Genomic DNA, 22,606 nt, shown 5'->3' with positions numbered 1-22,606 from the left:
GTGAGTGTGCTGGATTCAATGCATAAACCTGGCCACTTTGAAGCGGATCCCTCTGATTCCGCCAACAGCGAGAAAACCTTTGGGAACCCAAGAAGCCCTGTTTGCGATATACAAACAAGAACCCAAAGAGAGAGGGGCACTGAGCCTTGCGTTAGCGTACTGTATTATCCCCGAGGTCACGGTCACGAGCGTCTTGCTCGTAGTTATGAGAGCGTGTAACCCATGCTCATGACATGAGTGCGATCGGGAGCATTTCGCTCGCTATCACTTGAACTGAGAATTAAACATTCTCAAGGGTTGTAGAGATTGACATCACAATTATGGTCACGAAAGTCTCGCTCGTGACCATGAGTGTGTAATTCACACTCTTGAGTGTCGCTCGCGATCACTCGACCATTCTCCAGGGTTGTAGAAACTGACGTGACAATGGGAATCTGCCGCAGTAATCCCCTTTCGAGTAAACCGACAGGAGTTTATCTTTAAGAAGAAGAACGTTGAGGTCGCGATTACCTACGAACCCATGATTGTAGAGATCTCTGTAGCTATCATTGATCGTCACAAGACATCCTAATGCGTGCCTTAACATCTGATTGTCGCGAATGACAATCTGACCGACCAGGAAGACGAGGTGATGAGTCTCACCCCCTGCGATCATTGAACAGAGTATAGTCACGTACGACATCTTGACCGATCAGGAAGACGAGATGATGAGTCTTGCCCCTGCGATCATTAAACAAAAGGAAAGCTTTGATCCGGCGATTGTCAAGCACGCCACTGGTTGACGGTCGTCCTTGATTTCACAATTCTCAACAGGTGGAGCTGCATACGCAGGCTGAAACATTGCCTGAAGGGAGAGAGAAAAATTGCGGAATGTTGGGAGACGACGAGATCGGCAGAAGGTGAGAAGACTCGTCGACAGAAGACGAAGGAAGGGAGAATGGGAGGTAGACTTAATCGACAGCTAAGACATCAGCGGTAGCTACTGCCACCGACCTTGCAACCCAACGTCATCATAAAGCGCTGAGGAAAAAATAAAGAGAGGTAGTAGGTTGGCCAGGGCACCAGCAACCTGTTGACATACTACCTCTAGAGAGTTATGGGGTCTTTTGACTGGCCAGATGGTATTATATTGGATCCTTCTCTCTGGTTACGGTTCATTTTCCCTTTGCTTACACACATCCGCACTGAATTGTCTGGCCAATTCTTTACATATTTTCCTATGTCCTCATACACCTGACAACACAGATTATCAAACAATTTTTCTTCACTCAAGGGGTTACTGCACTAATTGTTCACTGGCCACTTTCCTCTTGGTAAGGGTAGAAGAGACTCTTTAGCTATGGTAAACAGCTCTTCAAGGAGGACACTCCAAAATCAAACCATTGTTCTCTAGTCTTGGGTAGTGCCATGGCCTCTGCACCATGGTCTTCCACTATCTTGGGTTAGAGTTCTCTTGCTTGAGGGTACAAACAAGCACACTATTCTATCTTATTTCTCTTCCTCTTGTTTTGTTAAAATTTTCATAATTAATATAGGAGATATTTATTTTAATAATACTCTTCTCAAAATATTTCATTTTCCTTTTTTCCTTTCCTCACTGGGCTATTTTCCCTTTTTGGGGACTCTGGGCTTATAGCATCCTGTTTTTCCAACCAGGGTTGTAGCTTAGCTAGTAATAATAATATTAATAAAAATTCCTTCCCTCCGAGGGGAAGAAAAAAAACCCTGCCGAGAAATCGTCAGCGGCTAGGAATCCTTCCGGTAACTCGCAGAACAAACATCGATATCTGAAACTTCTACATTACTCTACAATGGAGTGGGGTGTAAAAACTCAAGTCATATCTGTAAAGAAAAGAATGAGCGTAAAGCAATAGTGGTAAATGGTCAAGCCTTGAAGGGAGAGAGAGGAGACGTCCGCTCTCTACTAGCCAAACGTAAAAAGTGACGTGGTTCATTGAACCATGAGTAGATATAGGGGGTTGGGTATCCCCAACCACCCATTACCTACTCACTATTAGTGGTTAGGTAGGGTTGCCACCTCGCACTTAAAATCCAATGGCTGCCTTCCAGCTTTCGCTGAAATAATACAGTAGACGCCCGGGGTACGGCGTCCGCAGCTTACGTTTCTTTCACATTACGGTGTGGAATACGATGTTTTTTCGTACCCTCGTTACGACATTTTTCCCCACCTTACGGCATCGAATTCCAAAAATCAAACTTGGCGGTTTTTACGCGTACGACTGTGCGAGTCACTAGCCTACCACCACGCTCATACGTCACTAAGAAGCTGGTCTGCTATTGGTCGGCGTCACGGCGTCACTAAGATACCGATACGCTATTGGCCGAAATCCCTCCCACAATGCCTGAGAGAGATGCTGCCTCTCTCTCTCTTTTTTCATACGTGCGTCAATTCAGAATCTCGTGTGCGTTTCGTAAAGACTTGATCTCGTGTGAATGCTTGCGATATTGTATTTTTTGTGCATTTTAGTGCTAAATTCTAACTTTAATTTGTTAGCCATGGGTCCCAAGATTGCTAGTGATGTTAAAGGGAGAAGTGAGAAGATAATTACTATGGAAACGAAGCTGGAGATAATAAAGAAATACGAAGAAGGCATGCGCATCGTTACCCTCGCAAGTAAGAAACTGTGGCCAGCTGTTGTGGCAAAACGAGACTTTGAAGGTTTCGATCCCTCAACCGAAGACGAGGCCGTTGATGATCCTGCCCCTGAGGGTGATGTTGAGGAAATAATTTCAATCGGGAGGTCCATGGGGCTTGTTGGCGATGAGGCTGACGTCCATAACCTTATCGAGGAGCACAAGGAGGAGCTTACGACTGAAGACTTGAAGGAGTTGGAGGCAATGCAGTCGACCATCATTCAAGAAGAGCACAGCTCTAGTGGTGGCGGGGACAGGGGGGGGGAGACTGAAGAAACGACATCGGCAGAAATAAGGGAGGCTATCGGTTGGTATGAAAACCTTACAAGTTTCATTAAAAAATAAAAAACACCCAGAAAAACTTCACACAGGTCGTCTTATGGAGAGTGTTAATGACAAGTGTATGAGTCATTTTAGAAATATGTTGAGGAATCGTCAGAAACAGGCTTCTTTGGATAGATATTTCTCCAAAGGAGAAGTGTCAGAAAGCAAAGATGATATAAGTGATTCTACTGGAAAAAAAAAAAAAAAAAAAAAAAAAAAAAAAAAAAAAAAAAAAAAAAAAAAAAAAAAAAAGTAATTTTTTAAGTTCTAAAAAAAATCATAAAAAAAAATTTAAAGAAAAAAAAAAGCATTTTTAATTTTAAGTGTTTAATAGTAAGAATAAATTTATTATTAAGTGTACATAACATAATTAGCATTGATACGTTTTTATATCTACCGTTTCCTCCCCCTCTGCCTCCACCCACTACCAGCTCAAGTCACGTCACTCCAAAGGTAAATAAAATTTAATTTTTCCTTTACAGTAAAGTAGAGTACAGTGATGCCTCAGGATACGAAATTAATCCGTTCAGGATGCGGTTTCGTATCCTGATATTTTCGTATCCTGAGTCGTGTTTTACATGTAAATAGCCTAATCCGTTCCAAGCCTTACAAAAAGTCACCCTTTCTTTCATAAACATGCTAAACTGTAGTAATAAACATGCAATGCAGCCATTTCTATCATTCAATAATTAACACAACCGTTAAAAACAGCCTAATCCATTCCAGAAACCACTATGAGATTATTCAGTAATGTAGTTATAGCCAAGTTATCCCCCCCAAGCCCAAAGAAAACGGTCCGTTTTCTTTACTACTGTATAAAAGTTACGGTACTGTATGTACGTAAAGCATTTAGATCAGTGAAGGTGTATTGTTACCTGTACGTACACCTAAATTAATGATTGATACCTGTACACTCTGAAAAAAAGGTTACAGTTAATTAGTGTAACAAAAAAGTTGAAACTTACCTTTTGATTGAGACGATGTCCGATAGCGAAGTCGCGGCAGAGGAGGATGGCATAAGGCAGAAAACGTAACAAGTGACAGACTACGTACAGTAATTTACACACTTGACACATTAACACTTAAACTTTACGAAATAAAAAAATGGAAGAAATAATTAACACTTAACATTACGTATGGAAAACTATAAAATGAAAGAAAAAATTACTTTAACACTTAACGGTAACATAAAGCTTAAAATTGAATTTTTTTTTTTGCTTTTTTATAACTTTACGTTTTTCTTATTTTCTAAATCTCTTCTACTCCTTCATCACTTTCTTTTTTCTGTTTCTTTTCTTTACTTTCACCTTCTAATTCTTCATCCCTTCCTCTTTTCTGTTTCTTTTCTTCACTTTCACCTTCGTCTTGGCCTACTAATACCGCTGGCCTCTTTAATAAGAAACTACAGTATCCATTGAAGCTTGTTTCTGCCTACTTTTCAACACATTTCTAAAATGCGTTAGGCAAACGTAATATAATACACTACGTAACAAGTGACAGACTACGTACAGTAATTTACACACTTAACACATTAACACTTAAACTTTACGAAATAAAAAAATGGAAGAAATAATTAACACTTAACATTACGTATGGAAAACTATAAAATGAAAGAAAAAATTACTTTTAACACTTAACGGTAACAAAATTTAAAATTGAATTTTTTTTTTTTGCATTTTTATAACTTTACGTTTTTCTTATTTTCTAAATCTCTTCTACTTCTTCATCACTTTCTTTTTTCTGTTTCTTTTCTTTACTTTCACCTTCTAATTCTTCATCCCTTCCTCTTTTCTGTTTCTTTTCTTCACTTTCACCTTCGTCTTGGCCTACTAATACCGCTGGCCTCTTTAATAAGAAACTATCCATTGAAGCTTGTTTCTGCCTACTTTTCAACACATTTCTAAAATGCGTTAGGCAAACGTAATATAATACACTACGTAACGTTATATACAGTCTATGTATAGTAAACACTAATACAGTACAGTGCACAGTAACGAATGTTTATTAACGATAACACGTGGCGTACGAATGTACTGTATATTAACACTAAGTCAAACAAGCGAAAGCACACAATGTCTGTTAACGATACCGCGGTCGGAACAAAAAGAGAGAGAGAGAGATGAACGCCCGTGCGTAGGCAAGCTGGGATAGTTGCCGACCAATAGGAAAGCAGGATCTTATGGCGTCAGCTAGCGTCTGAGTAGGGAGATAACCAATGGGTGAGCGGGAGGCTGTAAGCGAGTCTACCCAAGTTCAAAGTCAGGCGGCACGCGCTTTTTAAAATTACTCTCGGCGAAGAGTTGGGATCTCGTAAGGTTTTCGTATCCTGAAATTTTATCCGTATCCTGGGGCATAAAAATCTTCGAATCACTTTTCGCATCCTGAATTTTTCGTAAGCAGAAACTTTCGTATCCAGAGGTATCACTGTATATAATTTCTATTTATACCTGTAATGTTATTTAAATATATACTGTACAGTACATGTATATTATATATAAGTATACTGTAGTACAGTGCTTACTATACTATTTTGTTACATACTAATTTTCAATGTTTTAACCTGGGGGTTTGCACGCATTAGCTATTCTATTGCCTGCATCCGACATTTTCACCATACGATACCAACTCCGGAACGCATTAATGTCATATGGCAGGGGTCTACTGTATCCAATATAAATAGCGGAAGGTTTGATAGTATGGGAACAAGTAAAAATTTCCGGTTAGAAATTGCCAAATGTAGCATATTAAAAACACAAGTTAAAACATAAAATTAAGCATTAGTAATCTGCAAATAACACTGCACACTACTAAAATAGCAATGTATAGAAATGTTAAAAATCAAGAAATATTAATCAAAACAAAATATACTGTTGAAGGCATACGAATTCCCCTAATGAAGTTTGCTTACATAACGTAGGCCCCTACAAACCACCGCACACAGATAGAGAGAGAGAGAAGTACTCATCCTATGGAAGGGGATAAACTTGTCTACGCTATTAAATCGATGGTTGTCAGCGCTGATCTCGTAAAAAGTGCGCCCTCCAAATTTTCGCTTATAAAATATGATTTTATCATAAATCTTTTGTCAGAGAACTGCAATACCTATTGAATACAAAATCATATTCACAATAAATACCCTTGTGGTGTGAAGATTTCAAATAGCCTGAGCTCCTCTACACTGGGTGTGCTTCATGCCACTTACCTCTCTCCACCAAGCTTGTCCTAGCTCTCGCTGTACACTGTATATCCATTTACTGTCATAAAAAAATTACAGTTATATTTGAAATAAACCCAATTTTGATTATACTGGTGTTTCATTTAACTGTATCCAATAATAACGCAAGTAATATTCATATTTTAGTATCATATTTGTATATAAAAACATCGCGAATTATAAACTTCACCATTGTTTACGTTCAATTCAGTTGCTGCCCCACTGGTCGAAGGGATTTGCCTTTCCATTGACACCCCCAAATTTTCTTCTTTATTCTAGTTCTTTTATTTTTCCCTTTTTTCCCAAATGAGAGAGAGAGAGAGAGAGAGAGAGAGAGAGAGAGAGAGAGAGAGAGAGAGAGAGAGAGAGAGAGAGAGAGAGAGAGAGAGAGAGAATTGATCAGTGTTTTGCAAAGGTACCATCATGTTAAAAGTATGAGAATGATTGTTACTGAAATAATATTGATCCCTGTTATTACTATTATTGGGTGGGTCCCATTTATACAGTTGCTTTGTTTTAGCACCCTGTTCATTATATACACAAAGGACACTTTTTTTCTACCTGTCCTCCGTCTCAAACAAACACAGACAGGCAAGTATTCTGTTGTTTGATGCAGCTGAACGACAAAGGAAATAACTGCTCATGTGAAGACATGCTCTTTGACATGTGAGAATCTGCCGCACAGTTTAAAACCGCCCGTGTGAAGCGAGCCTTACAGTACAGTTAAGCTTTACTGTAGTGATTATAGTATATTACAGTAATATATACTATAGTTTTAGCGAGTGTTATACAGTATCACTAGATAGGAACACCTCTTTTGTGATAGAAACCAAGTAAAAAAAAATATTAGGCAGTACAAGTAGTCGCCGACTTACACTTGAGATAGGGACCGAGGGACCGAGAGGCGCATTGTAAGTTGATTTCGACGTATGTCGAACTAAAAAAAGTGAAGTTCCGTAGATTTATTAAGCTGCGTTATGATTCGGCAATCATCCAAGTCATATTTTATCAATAAATTTTTACTGTACAGTATATCATTATTTAATTTTTTTGTTCCACAGAATATCTCATGATTTAATAAATCCTTATTATATTCTATTTTTCAATTTCGGAAACATTTTTGTAGTCAACAATTACCAACTTTTTTGTTTACCTTCGGTTGTGATCAGCTGTGCTGTTGATCTGATGGTCCCGTAGTATGTTACATGATATAGTTTTCATATACTTCGTTTATAGCCCTTATTATCAACCATACAAATATGTTCCCTCTCTTTGTGTGTGTGTGTGTGTGTGTGTGTGTGTGTGTGTGTGTACAGCTAGTTCATTTTTAAAGCTTCATACGCTATTTAAATTTTATCTTATTTTATTATTAAGCCTTGTGCTTAATTGTGGTTTATTAAAGCAAGTTTCTGTGCTATTTTTCCATTTCAGGAGCATGTGAATATTTAACAATTTCTTTGGTTTTACTTTCAGTAGCCATCAGCTGATCTCAAGGTCACGCTACCGTACTGCGATTATGTGCGCGTTACTTATGTCATTTTCATATTCGAAATATCTTCATAATGAATATTACCTCAGCATTAGTTATCATATGAATTCTCTCTCTCTCGATATTCAATTTAGTTTCGGAAGCAATATTGCATTTTAGAAAATTACAATTATCTAAATAGTTAATTGTGTTTTAAACCTTTTACCCCCAAAGCTATTTGGAACTTTGCAATCCTTAACCCCCAGGCATTTTTTTTCTTCAAGCACATTTTGTAAAATATATTTTTTTAAATTGCTCTGACAGCCTTAGTTTTTGTCATAGAGAGGCCAGGTTGGTCTCATTCTTTTGGAAAATGCATGAAGTTTCTCATAAAGTTATCAAAAAAATGCAAAAAATTGTGAATAGCAGTTTTTTTTGCAAGGACGCACCGATACGTCCATGGGGGTAAGGGGATGAGTTTTGTGAAACGTACCAGTACGTCCATTGGGAGTAAAAGGGTTAATAAAACATCAATGTGCTTTTGTTCTAAATTTTGGGTGTATTTTATAAATCTAAGTATTTTGGGTGCCGTGATCAGATCAGCTGATCCTTCTCGAAACTTGTTGCAAAAATCCTCTCAGAGTGAGTGCTTGCTAGATAGTCTCCAGGCGTGAAGCCGAAGTGAAGCTACGGTCTTGTGGAAGATGTTCACATGTGGCTGTTTGAGTAGATAAAGTCGTGGAGGGAATTCTCTCTAAAGTTCCGTCAGGAGCTGCAGAAGATACGGGAACAACTGTGCGTGATGCCATAGCGGAGCTATTAGCGTCATCAATAGGTTTTCACTTGTTCTGGTCTTGAGGACTCTTCTCATTAGACAAAATAGGGGAAATGCATACACATCGATGTTATCCCACCGTGGTTGGAATACATCTTGCCAGAGAGCCTGGGGAGCAGTAGAGCGGGAGCCTAAAGTCCAAGGACGTCACAAACAGGTCTGCAGTCAGGGAACCCCACAAAGTCATGACTTTGTTGGCTACTAAATAATCCAAAGACCACTCTGAGCTCACTACCTGAGTCGCTCTGCTCAAATTGTCTGCGAGTACATTCCTTTTGCCGGGAATGAAGCGAGCTGACACGGACATCGAGTTGTACTGTCCATCTGAGTATCTCTACTGCTAGATGGCACAGGGGCTGCAAAAAGGTACAGCCTTGCTTGTTTATGCAAGTCATTACCATGGTGTTGTCGCTAATCAACAATTCGGAGTGACCCGCCAGGAACTGCTGGAACTGTTGGAGGGCTAGGGAGGCTGCCCTAATTTATAAGATTTATATGCGGATGCCTTTCTGATTCAGACCAAAGACCGGAGGTGGTACAGTGCAGCAGGTGAGCAACCCCGCTTCTTTTGATGCATCCGATCTGAATAGAGCATCAATTCTGAGAAAGCCTTTGTACTATGTCTGATGGGAAGGCTTTGTGCTGAATGGTGTCTATGATCATGCCTAAGTATACCAGCCTTTGAGAGGGAAGCGGGGATGATTTTTTGAGGTTTACCATGATTCCCAGGTCTTGGCAAAGCACTAGAAGCCTGCCTCGGTCCTGAAGAAGGGTAGCCACCAAGTCTGCTAGAATCAGCCAGTCGTCCAGCCACCTGAGGAGATGGATATTGATTCTGTGAGTCCAAGATGACACTAGGGCAAACAATCTCATAAAGACCTAAGGTGCTGTTGAGAGACCGTAGCACAGCATGTTGAACTGGTATTGCTTCTTGTCGAATATGATCCTTAGATACTTCCTTGAAGACAGATGGATTGGGATCTGGAAGTATGCGTCTTTAAGATCCAGTGTACACATGAAGTCCTGTGGTCTTATCTCTTGTCTAACCATTTCTCCTGTCTCCATCTTGAACGAAGTGTTTATGACAAACTTGTTAAAGGCCAAGAGATCAATAACTGATCTCCAGCCTCCAGACGCCATTTTCACAAGAAATATTTAACTGAAGAAGCCTGGGGAGGCCTTGAGGGCACCCTTCTCCAACATGGTCAGGACTTTGCAGCTCCTTCGCGGATCCCTTCGCGTAAGAGCTTGACAGGACTGGATCCCGAGTCAATGGAAGGATAGATTGTATAAACGGGAAGCAAGATCCTGAACAAATCACTGCGACCATCCAGGGTTCAGCTCCAAGCTGCAGCCATCTCTGTCAGTGGCTTTGCAGGCATCCTCCCACAGGTGGACAGGTGGGAGGATTGCCTGTCCTACCAGGAAAGGCCTTAGCCAGCACCCCTATTCCATTTATTTCCATGGGTGGACTTGAACCCTTTATAATCATTGTCGTGAAAGGGGTTCTTGGACACCTTATGCGACGATGCAGATGTGGTCATCATAGCCCAAAGAGGAACGTCTGTGAGGTTCCTCCAGAGGGGGAACCAGTTCGGACTGAGTCAAAGAAAAAAATTGTTGGTCTTGACCGTATCAGGAACAGTCTTTGAGGTGGTTCTCACTCGTAAGCGAAAGGTAACCACCCGCAGGAGACTCGCCTCAGACTTTTCTTCACCCATGACGGAAGAGTCGGCTCAGCAATAAGGGGAGCGCCGTCTTCGGCATCAACAGCAGACGGCAAAGGGGAAGACCCTTCAGCAGACAGAGCGGCAGAAACTCCTGAGTCATCAGGGACTGCACTCATCGGCAATGGATCCACCTCTTAGGAAGTCGGTGTTCGCTTCCTTTCGGCACCCAGATGGAAGAGTTAAAGCATCGCCTCCTTCGACGGGGGACCAGCCAAACCTACAAAAATTCAGAAAAAGAGCAGGCGCTCCTCAAGGAGAGGGGCAGAACTGCTTCTCCAGGGGATGCAGAACTGCTTCTCCAGGGGATGCAGTACTGTCCCTCGATCCCCGAGGTTGACAGAGTTGAACGGTCTGCGCTACTACTCGGCCGTTCACCGGGGAACCAATTGAACAAGGGCTTCAGGAAGAGATCGAGAGGTCAAGGAAGAAGTCCGTAATTTGACTTCAAGGAAGACCACTAAAGCAAAGAATCTCACTCGGATTTCTTCTTGTACCAACTCCCAAACCTCTCTTACTGGGAGACAGACCACTCCCGGCACTCAGGACAGTGTCGGGTAATGTTAGTAATGAATAATGACAAAGTTAATTATATAGTACAGAATCTAAAATTTTCTGAATTTATCATTATAATTACACTACAAAATTGCAATAGTCTACATACTGCACAGTAGAACAGTAATCCCTCACCATATCATGGTTCACCTATCGCTTCCTAAGTGCATTGTAAATTTGTTAATATAAGTGAATATGTTTATATTGGATATTTCCAAGGGCAGTTAAGTTTTATATTTTTTGTATTTGAATTATTTTTGGTTAAATTAGTAATTTTTTGGCTTATAAAGGGATTTTGACGAAGGAAAAATCTATTTCTGGGGAGAGACCTGTGACGCCCGGCGAAAAAGTCCTTCTTTGTACTTTTTCTGATATAAATCTTCCAAATATACCAGAGAAAATTAAAAGCATGGAATGCAGAGGTTACAACCCTCGCGCGAGCACCTTGTTGGTGTCGTATATCTAACAAGGGCGTTTGTAAAACACTATTCACAGGCTGTCTTCCATTTAGATAATCCCTTCATCAAAGGGGGAGGGCCGTGACAGGCCCTAGAGAATACAGTTGGGTTACCCTACCGACACCTACCACTCGCGCTCACCAGGTCATCCTTCTGCAAGAACATATGGCTTGGCAAGGAAAGGGTGGGTCCGTACAAAAATAATCGGGAAGGGTTTCGCCGGGCGTCACAGGTCTCTCCCCAGAAATAGATTTTTCCTTCGTCAAAATCCCTTTTCTGGGTCGACCTGTGACGGCCGGCGAAAAAGTACCAGAGAATGCCTTCCAAGCCCAATAAATTAATAACATAATGAGGAGAATACAATCACCATGTACGACAATACTATGATATAATAAAGTAATCGTCCAATTACCAACCAGCCAAATGACATAGGGAACGTAAGGTTAAATAATAACGACGACAAGTAACCAACTGAGTGTCGAATCGCAAAAGGCATCAAACCTTACATGTCTAAGTATATCTAAACATTAAAGGAACGGTAACTACAATAACAGTTAAACCATAGGAATTAAACATGGCAATTATCATAGGGCTAACGAACTACCAAGGAGAGCTGCGACGTGGTGTGAGTGGCGGGTAGGAGGGAGAAGAGAAGAGATGGAAGAAAGGAAAGAGGAGATTAATGGGGAGGGATAAGGCTCCCCTCTGCCATCGTCGGTATTTAAGGGCCTGTAAGATCTTTAGATATTGGCGTTTGACAACCATAGGGGATTTCCAACCCGTATATTTTTTAAAATCATCAAAGTCCCTGTTCTGGAAGTCATTGTTGGAGGCATCTACTGTCCGTATATCATGAGCCTGGGGAAATGATTCCGGATTAGTATGTTTAATGAAGTAGAGGATTTGTTGCCTGATACCGTGAATGGAAATAGTACCTCCTTGTTCCCTGATAACCAAGGGGCCAGACGAGCGGGTGGCAGTTCTAGCTAAAAAGGGGCTTGAGTGTGACTGTACACGGAGAGTGACCAAGAACCTGAAACATCTGATGTTCGGAGTAATCCCCCCCATCCACTTAGGGACGCGGCTGTATGGAATGTCACTTGTGGAGGTGGGAATTGTAGAGGAACCGATTTGGAGAGGTCCTTCGGTTCGGACCATGGGCATAGTCTCATTTTCAAGACAGAGGGGATCTTTGAGACCATGTCTCTTATAGGTACTGTAGCTCTCTTTCTCCAAACTCGATTGATGTCTTTGAGTTTGGGTTTTATTAGGAGATCTGTTACTGAAGTGAATTGGAAAAGTCCGAGGATACTTTCTAAGGCTATTCAGACACCTGTTTGTGTTTGAGAAAATTTTTTGATCTTGGAAACTATTCCTCTTACCTTTTGGAAGGGAGAGACAACGTGTGCTTCGAAAGGTCCCACTGAATGGCTAACCATTCTAAGCGGCCTGATGGTTGCAGGCGAGATTTTTTGGAGATTGACCCGAAATCACAGGTTGTCGAGAAATTGAAGTAATTCCTTCGTAGCTCTGTTGCCTTCTATGACCGGCCGGGCCCAAATGAGCCAACCGGCCAGATAAGCAATGATCTGTATCTCTTGGTTCCTGAGTTGTTCTAACACTCTCTCTCCCAGTTTCGTGAATATCCTGGGATCAATGTTGAGGCCAAAGGGCATGTCTTGAACACAAAGGCTTTCCTGCTTAGGCGGAAACCCAGATAAGAAGAGAAGTTTCGAGCTATAGGCGCAAGATAATAGTCGTCGGTAAGATCGACAGAGGTGGTGACGGTCCTACGGGGAAGTAAGGTCCGTACCTGAGAGATAGTCAACATCCGGAACTTGTCGCAGAGAATGTAAGAGTTTAGCTTGACAAGTCCAGGTCCACTCTCAATGCCAACAAGCCTTTCTTCGGAATTGTGAACAGGTGGCTTTGGAACTTCAGTGATCGATCCCGTTTGATTGCTTCTTCTTGAGTAACCCTGTGGTGTACTCTTTCAGGATGGGAGTGGATTTCTGGGAGAAGGTCACTGGTGGAGGAGGAGGACCTTGTGGCCATTTTCACCTCAACCCTTTAGAGATTATGCTATGAGCCCACAGACCGAAGGTCCCATGGTCTCGAAAATGGTAAAGTCTACCCCCTAACGGGACCACCGCGTTGTGAGGGGGTGAATCTAGGTACTATCCTTCTCCGAGCCCCCTTTTTTCTAGGTCCGTCTCGATGGCGAGACTGTCTTCTACTCCTGTAGCTTCCTCTCTGGTGTCCACGAGAGGAGCCTGAGGGTTCGGATCTAGGGCTGTATGCAGGTAAAACATCCCAACGGGGTTGGGCTGTGTACCTGGGGAATCAGTGAGGTAGACCACCTGATGAGGGGGATTTGGATGCATAGACGTCGAATCAGAAGAAGGCTGTGATGACGAGTGGGTAACCGACTATCGATTCCTGTCTGATAGAGGCCTCAGACAGAACGTATTTCCCACAACTAACCCGATCAGACCATCAAACGTGTAGGTCGAATTGGAAGGGCAGATCTTGGAATTATCGTACCCCCCAGACTGACAACATCCTGGTCCAGACAGATCGGGCCTGCCCTTTAGGAAATAATACTGTTACCTTCGGTACCTTGTCTAACCTAACCAAGGCAATCTCTTTCAATCGAACGAATCCGTTGAACGTGAATTCTAGTACCTGGGAGTAAAATCTAGGTCCCCCAGAGGGAGGACGTCTATGCCATCCAGATTTATGGTACCATCTATATATGGATCATGTAAGGCAAATCTCTATGCGTTGTTTTTATCGAAGGAGGTTACTTCGATATGCCTGGGGCTGTAGGGGGAAACTTCCGAGTTCCTGAACGGATCCGACTCACCACCATACTTTTGCGCTCCGTCATAGCCCCTTGGTTTTCCCTAGAATGTGTTGCTTTTAGCAGTCACGGTTTATGCAGGGTAACATGAACATCAGGATCCATTAAGGGTCCTAGGTCGGTGACGTAGGTAATTGCAAAGCTGAAGGCTCAAAACTCATCCCCACCTACCTGCCCGTCCATGGGGTCGTCGTCCAACCTTAGAGAGGACACTCTGAGAAGATAGGGACCTCTAGATGGAGCATTTCTTCCCAACCTTGATACCCAAGGGCGGAGAGCCTCTCTTGCAGGCCAGAGAGATTCATCATCATCCTGACGGGAACCATGTAGGCGAACCTTCTGTAACAGAAAGGGGACATAAGTCTGGATGTTCCTTGAACTTTGGTTAGTGATCCTATTCACAGGCTGGGATCAGCTGTATAACTCATAAAAATAAATTTTAAAGAATAGTCATTTAATGTACTATCTTTTGGGGTATAGTTCGACACTTGTATTCATGAAATGTGACACTGTTGGCGCATCCGCCACAGGTTGGCCATCCCTGACTCAGACGTTCAGAACCGGGTCTAACATTATTTACTGGCTATTAGTATTCTATTGATTCATCTGTTCACTGACCAGAGTTTCAAGGAACAGTAGATAGCCTCTCATGGCATGGTTAGTCTCGACCCGGCCCTTCATTAGAAGGGGCCAACGTTCGGTTCCCAGTACTGAGTGGAAACTTATTTCTATTTGAACACTATGTTGTATGGATATTTATTCATATTTAGGCATAGTTAGAATTGAATATGCATAAATATAGGCATAATCAATTTATTTCTATTTGAACACGATGTTGTATGAATATTTATTCATATTTAGGTATAGTTAGAATTGAATATGTACAAATATAGGCACAATCAATTTATTTCTATTTGAACACTATGTTGTATGGATATTTATTCATATTTAGGCATAGTTAGAATTGAAAATTCATAAATATAGGCATAATCAATTTATTTCTATTTGAACACGATGTTGTATGGATATTTATCCATATTTATTCATAGTTAGAATTAAATATATGCATAAATATAGGCATAGTTATGTTCATATATTTTTATTAGGACTTTCAAGAATAGCTAATGAATATTACCAACGCAAATTCAAAGTGTCATTAAAGTAAGTACAGTTTACTTTGTATTCATGTTAAATCCTTTCCTTTACAGCAAAACAAGAGATTGGCCACCCGTGGTCTGAGTGATCTCTGTCTGTACCGGAGCTCCGGTAACAATCCCCGGTACAAAGGTCCGTCATAGTGACAACGTGAACACCAGAGGAAAACTAATATTAACCTCAATGCTGATCGCCTGTACGATATCCGGTTAAGCCGGAGATTCGATGAAAAGGATCGTAATAACGATATTGTGATTATTCATGAAAAAGGGTTCATACCCTGATTCTGAACGTCTGATTGATCTCTGTTTGTAACGGAGAACTAGTTACAAAGGTCCGTCATCGTGAAAACGTGATCCTCAGCGGTACGATAACATTTTCTAATACTGAATGTTTGTGTTATCTCCAGTGAAGCCGGAGATTTGATGAAAAAGGGACCGTAATAATGAAACTGTGAAGTCTTCATCGGTATCACATTGTTAACTCCGGTTCTGGCCGTCTGCTTGATCTCTGTTTGTACCGGAGATCCGGTAGCAAAGGCCCATCACCGTGATATCGTGACCGTCACCGTGATATCTTGACCGTCCCCGGTACGATAACATTAACCTCAATGAATGATTGTGTTATCTCCCGTGAAGCCGGCCGTAACGGTGTAATTATGATCAAACATGACAAAGGTTCGTGTGTAAAAGGCTTCAGCCGGAGTCCGAGTGCCGGAATTCACCGTTGCACTCCAAAAATCTGCTCCTGTACGTTAACTAGTTCTCACCCAATGAGTATCCATTATAGCGGAGCATAACTCAAGGCGGAGCTAAGCATAACTCAAGGCGGAGCTAAGCATAACTCAAGGCGGAGCTAAGGGTGTCGGTATAAAACGACCCCAATTAATGACTCATACACTAACGTACCTATTAATAGTGTTAGCTATATTAACAGTAACCACATCAATAAAAACGTTTATAATATTAAACGTACTATCATCAACTCTGATACTAAGAGGAGGCCTGAATAACTCGTGATCGTATAAAAACGGAGAATGGGAAATTCACCTCTCTTACTCGAGCTAATAAAGAAAACGAGAGAAGGGATAACTCATATCTGTAGAACAGGGAACGAGCAGTCTCTGTTTTCGCTCTCAAGGTTACATAATAAAAAACTAACATCACACAATAAAACAAGAACATTAATAAAATTGATTGCTTTTCTTAGTAATTGTAATAACCAAGAACGAAGAATAACGACAACGTAACAAATAAACAAGGATATAGTCTAAATCGAAGCCTCTGAGGCGAGTACAAACTAACAGACTAAATCGCTAAACTTTAATTCGCTATTCTTCGTAGGTCCAAATTGGACTTGCAAGCAAATAAATACCATAGTATAAACTAATAAAAATTAATGATCAACACAAAAAGGCCATAAAACGTAAGTGATATAACCTAGATGACAGAGTACCAGATGGGCAAAAATAACTAGAATATTTACCGAAGCGAACATAACCCAAAATGGCTGCCGATACCTCGGCAGGACAATCGCTTCCAAAACTAAAAACCACCATATTGGAAACAGAACAAATGCCCGGTACTGTCAAAAGCTGCCAAAACAAACTATGGTACTTAACATTGGTAAGGGTGAAGTAGCAACGTCAGTCATGTTGAAATAACGAGAAACTCTTCGAAAAAACACTGTGCCCAAAAAACTCAACTTGTATGCAAGTTCCAAAACAGAAGGATGACCTGGTGAGCGCGAGTGGTAGGTGTCGGTAGGGTAACCCAACTGTATTCTCTAGGGCCTGTCACGGCCCTCCCCCTTTGATGAAGGGATTATCTAAATGGAAGACAGCCTGTGAATAGTGTTTTACAAACGCCCTTGTTAGATATACGACACCAACAAGGTGCTCGCGCGAGGGTTGTAACCTCTGCATTCCATGCTTTTAATTTTCTCTGGTATATTTGGAAGATTTATATCAGAAAAAGTACAAAGAAGGACTTTTTCGCCGGCCGTCACAGGTTGACCCAGAAATAGCTTAAATTTATGAATGATAAAATATATGAAAAGTTATTCGCGATTACTGTAATCAATTTCCGAAAACAGCCGCGTATATAAAATTTGCGCATACAAAACCAATTTTTCCCATAAGAATACATGGTTAGTTAGTCTAATGTAGACCAAGTTCCCAACTTTTTTTTTTCATATAACTAAATGAGCTGTATTTTGCCTAGAATGAATAAATGTATTAACTACAAATTCTCATATTCAATAACCCTAACTTTTAAAATAAGATTGATATCAATATATCGTGAATTGGGGCAAGTAATTTGTCTAGTTTAGTCAGTGAAAGCAGGACATGGCTGAGGACTATGAAGCGTGAAGTAGACGATGAATCGAGACGTATTGATTTAAAAGCTCAAGACAGAGAACACAAAATTTAACCAATGCCCTTTGGATCAATAAGCATGAGAGGAGATGTTGATGATGAAAATTTACATTTCTTAATTTCTCAAATATTTAAAAAAAAAATCATCTTACCTTTTTCCATTAAATTTTAACCGAGGTTTCCCCTCAGTAGGATGAATTACATGTTCTGCTCCAAGCTTGTCACCTGAATTAATTGCCTGTTCTCTAAGCTTGTCATGAAGGACTAACCTCTGTAAAGCATAAAGTTTGCTGTTATTAGTGCAGCTGGTAGTTTAGCCAGACCACAAAGTTAAAATACTGTCTCAGATCTTATAAAGTTAAAGACATTGAAAAGACTGTACATAAAGCTAAATTTTAAAAATTGCTGTTTAATGGAAAAACATGAAAACAATGATTACTACAATAATATATATATATATATATATATATATATATATATATATATATATATATATATATATATATATATATATATATATATATATATATATATATATATACACACACATAAATCTATTTCTATATCTATATCTATCTATCTATCTATCTATCTATATATATATATATATATATATATATATATATATATATATATATATATATATATATATATATATATATATATCTAAATATATATATATATATACATATATATATATATATATATATGTATATATCTAAATATATATATATATATATATATATATATATATATATATATATATATATATATATATATATATATATATACAGGTATATATATGTATATATATATGTGTATATATATATACTGTATGCATACATATATCTATATATCTATTTAGTATATATATATATATATATATATATATATATATATATATATATATATATATATATATATATATATATATATATATATATATATAAGGGATTTTGACGACAGGCCCTAGAGAACATAGTTGAACTACCCCACCGACACATACCACGCACGCCCTCTAGGACATCCTTCTGCAAGAACATATGGCTTGGCAAGGAAGAAAGGGGGGGGGGTCCATACCAAATATCCGGGAAGGGTTTCACCGGGCGTCACAGGCCTCTTCCCAGAAACAGATTTTTCCTTCGTCAAAATCCCTTTTCTGGGGCGGCCTGTGACGGCCGGTGAGAATGTACCAGAGAATGCCTTCCAAGCCCAGTACCATAAGAACATAATAAGGAGAAAACAAACACCATGTAAGGCAATAATATAATACTGTAAGTAAACATAAATCATAAACTAGCCATAAGCATAGGGGACGTAATGCTAAAATAATATGAAGACAAGGGATCACCTGAGTGTCCAGTCGTAAAAGGTATCAATCTTACATGTCTAAGCATATCTAAACTTTAAAGGAATGGTAATTATAATAACAGTTAAATCATAGCAATTAAACATGGTAAAATAACTTAGGGCTAACGAACCACCCAGGAGAGTGGCGACATTGTGTGAGAGGTGGTTAGGAGGGAGGAGAGAAGAGATGGAATAAAGAAATGAATAAAGAAATAATCAGAGTTTAATGGGAGGAGATAAGACTCCCCGGTGCAACCGTAGGGTATTTAAGGGCCTGAAAGTTCTTTAGATAGTGGCGTTTGAAAACCATAGGAGACTTCCTACCCGTGTATTTTTTAAGGTCATCAAAGTCCATGTTCTGGAAGTAATTGATAGAGGTAGCTATTGACTGTATATCATGAGCATGGGGAAATGATTCCGGGTTAGCATGTTTAATGAAGTAGAGGATTTGTTGTCTGATACCTTGAATGGTCATAGTACCCACTTGTTCCCTGATAAATAAGGGGCCAGACGAGATGGTGGCAGATCTAGCTAAAAAGGTCCTGAGAGTAGTGACTGGAGACAGCGTAGGATCCTGGGGAAGAGAGATAATCTTCCAAGGGGACCACCTATTTTGCGGGTCCTCATTTTTAGCTAGGAAAGCTCTGTCTGGGGAAAGCAGTACTTCGCCTGTAGGGAGGAAATCTGTTTTCCGGGTTACGTGAGAGCTGCTAGTTTTTATATTCTAGCACCTGAGGCCATAGCTGTTAGAAATAACGTCTTCCTAAGCAGAGTGATATAAGAGCAGGACTCGTTGTCCGTGCCCGACGCGAGTTTGAGGACATTGTTCAGAGACCAAGAGACTTTTTGCGGCCGATCCAAAGGCCGAAGCCTAGCACATGCTTTTGGAATAGATGAGAAATAGGAATTAGCCAGGTTAATGTTAAACCCAAACAGGAATATCTTCTTCAAGCTGACTTGATGGTAATTATGGTGCTAGCTGCCAAGCCCTTGTCAAATAGGAACCTAAAAAGCGAGATGGCTAAATTCAGAGTCATTCGAGTGTGGTCTGAATTCTTTAGGAAACCTGCTAATTTCTTAACAGCCGAATCATATTGACGAATTGTCGAGTCCCTTTTGTCCGCTTCGATGAAGAGAACTTTTCCGGGTCAATGTTTGCGTCTTTATGAGCTGCAAACTTCATGAAGTCCACAAAGTTAGGGTTTTGGCTATCCTTGAGGAATCTGACACAGTCTGTGTTTGGATTACTTGGGTTAGTTTGGGGAATGGAATCCGGAAGGGTCGGAGTTTCAATTCGAGGAGGAGAGGAAACCAACTGCTCTTTGGCCAGTGAGGTGCTACTAAGGCCACTGGCCCCCGGAAGGAGCGTATTTTGTGCAATACTTTCATTAGAAGATTCACTGGTGGAAATAGTTAAATCTTCCTCCAATGGTTCCAATCCAGGGTTAATGCATCTATGGCATAAGCCTGAGGATCCATGTTTGGTGTCACATAACACGGATCTACCTGGAGGCCCGGAACCAGCCTGAGTATCCACCGGAATGAAATTATGTCCAGAGACCATTCTGATTCCAGTGATTTAGTCCTGGATAGTGAGTCCGCTATCACATTCTGGACTCCCGCTAGGTGGTTTGCTGACAGGAACCAGTTCTTTTCTGCTGCCAAGGCGAAGATAGTGACCAGGATCTGATTCAGGTTGGGCGACTTGGATCCTCCTCTGTTGATGCAGTGTACTACGGCTGTGCTGTCTGACACTACTCTGATGTGGGTCGACCTCCGAGGAGAGTGTCTCTTCAGGGTCAAGAACACTGCCATGGCTTCGAGAACATTGATATGGAAGTGTTTCATGGCGGGTGACCAAGAGCCCTGAAACATCTGACGTTTGTAATAACCCCCCCCCCATCCACTCAGAGACGCGTCTGTGTGAATTGTCACTTGTGGGGGTGGGAATTGAAGAGGAACCGATTTGGAGAGGTTCTTCGGTTCGGACCATGGCTGTAGTCTCATTTTCAAGACAGAGGGGATCTTCGAGACCTTGTCTCTTAAAGGTACTGTGGCTCTCTTTCTCCAAACTCGATTGATGTCTTTGAGTTTGGCTTTCAATAGCCGATCTGTTACTGAAGCGAATTGAAGAAGGCCGAGGATTCTTTCTAAGGCTCTTCTGGACACCTGTTTGTGTTTGAGAAAATTCTTGACCTTGGAAGCTATTTCTCTTACCTTTTTGGGAGGTAGAACCAGCTTGTGCCGTGCAAGGTCCCACTGTATGCCTAACCATTCGAAGCGGTCTGATGGTAGTAGGCGGGATTTTTGGAGATTGACCCGAAATCCCAGGTTGGCGAGAAAACGAAGTACTTTCTTCGTAGCTCTGTTGCACTCCAGGGCTGACCGAGCCCAAATAAGCCAATCGTCCAGATAAGCAACGATCTGAATCCCTTGGTTCCTGAGTTGTTCTAACACTGTCTCTCCCAGTTTCGTGAATATCCTGGGTGCAACGTTGAGGCCGAAGGGCATGACTTTGAACGCAAAGGCTTTCCTGCTTAGACGGAAACCTAGGTAAGGAGAGAAGTTTCGAGCTATTGGTACGTGATGATAGGCGTCGGTAAGATCGATAGAGGTGGTGACGGCCCCACGGGGAAGCAGGGTCCGTACCTGAGAGATGGTCAACATCCGGAACCTGTCGCAGAGGATATAAGAATTTAGCTTTGACAAGTCCAGGACCACTCTCAATGCCGACGAGCCTTTCTTCGGAACTGTGAACAGGCGGCCTTAGAACTTCAGCGATCAAACCCGTTTGATTGCTTTTTTCTTTAGTAACTCGGTGGTGTACTCTCTCAGAATGGTAGTGGGTCTCTGGAAGAAGGCCACTGGTGGAGGAGGAGAACCTTGTGACCATTTCCACCCCAAGCCTTTGGAGACTATGCTGTGAGCCCACGGACTGAAGGTCCAATGGTCTCGAAAGTGGTAAAGTCTCCCCCCTACCGGGACTATATCATTGCGAGGGAGTGAATCTAGGTCCCTTCCCTCCTCGAGAACCCCTTGTCCTAGGTCCGCCTCGTTGACGGAACTGTTCTCTAGCCCTGTAGCTACCTCTATGGTGTCCACAAAAGGGACCTGAGGGTTCGTAACTAGGGTTGTATGCGGATGAGGGCATCCAAACGGGGTTGGGTTGGGTACCTAGGGGAGCAGTGAGGTAGACCACCTGTTGAGGGTGCTTCGGTTGTAGAGGTGACGAAGCAGCGGGAGACTGTGAAGACGAGTGGGTAACTGACGATTGCAGGTTGTGACCTCGGCTCGTCTTGTAAGGGGCAAACCTCTGTTTCTTCCTGAAGAAGGTTTGCTTTTGAACCTCAACCCTCCTTTTGGCAGTGAGGCCCCACCTCACTTGCAAATTTTGGTTTGCTCTCGCAGCGTCCTGTAGTACCTTGTTCACCTCCTCCTGAGGAAAAAGGTTCTTACCCCAGCAGGGGGAAGCTATCAGTCTGTTCGGTTCATGCCTGATCGAGGCCTCAGATAGAACGTGTTTCCTGCAACTAACCCGAGCCAAACAAAACTTGTGTAAGTCGATTTGGAAGGACAGAGACAGGTTCTTTGTGAATACCCGGAACAAGGTCTCGGTCGGATAAAG

The 22,606-nt window shown here is 41.3% G+C and overlaps 1 protein-coding gene across 3 annotated transcripts in view; it reads right to left on the bottom strand.

Moving 5' to 3' along the window:
• The window catches only part of LOC137653488 (E3 ubiquitin-protein ligase TTC3-like), a 216,890-nt gene that overhangs the window by 29,890 nt on the left and 164,394 nt on the right, over positions 1–22,606 (bottom strand). For all 3 annotated transcript variants that reach the window (XM_068386934.1, XM_068386932.1, XM_068386933.1), the window contains one exon: positions 17,784–17,902. In XM_068386934.1, coding sequence (XP_068243035.1) covers positions 17,784–17,902 — 119 coding nt within the window. The remainder of the gene's footprint in view (positions 1–17,783; positions 17,903–22,606) is intronic.

Source organism: Palaemon carinicauda, chromosome 14 (assembly GCF_036898095.1).
Source record: "Palaemon carinicauda isolate YSFRI2023 chromosome 14, ASM3689809v2, whole genome shotgun sequence".
NCBI classification, from domain to species: domain Eukaryota; kingdom Metazoa; phylum Arthropoda; class Malacostraca; order Decapoda; family Palaemonidae; genus Palaemon; species Palaemon carinicauda.
The sequence above is the reverse complement of the archived record's forward strand: the minus strand, read 5'-3'. Positions and strand labels throughout refer to the sequence as shown.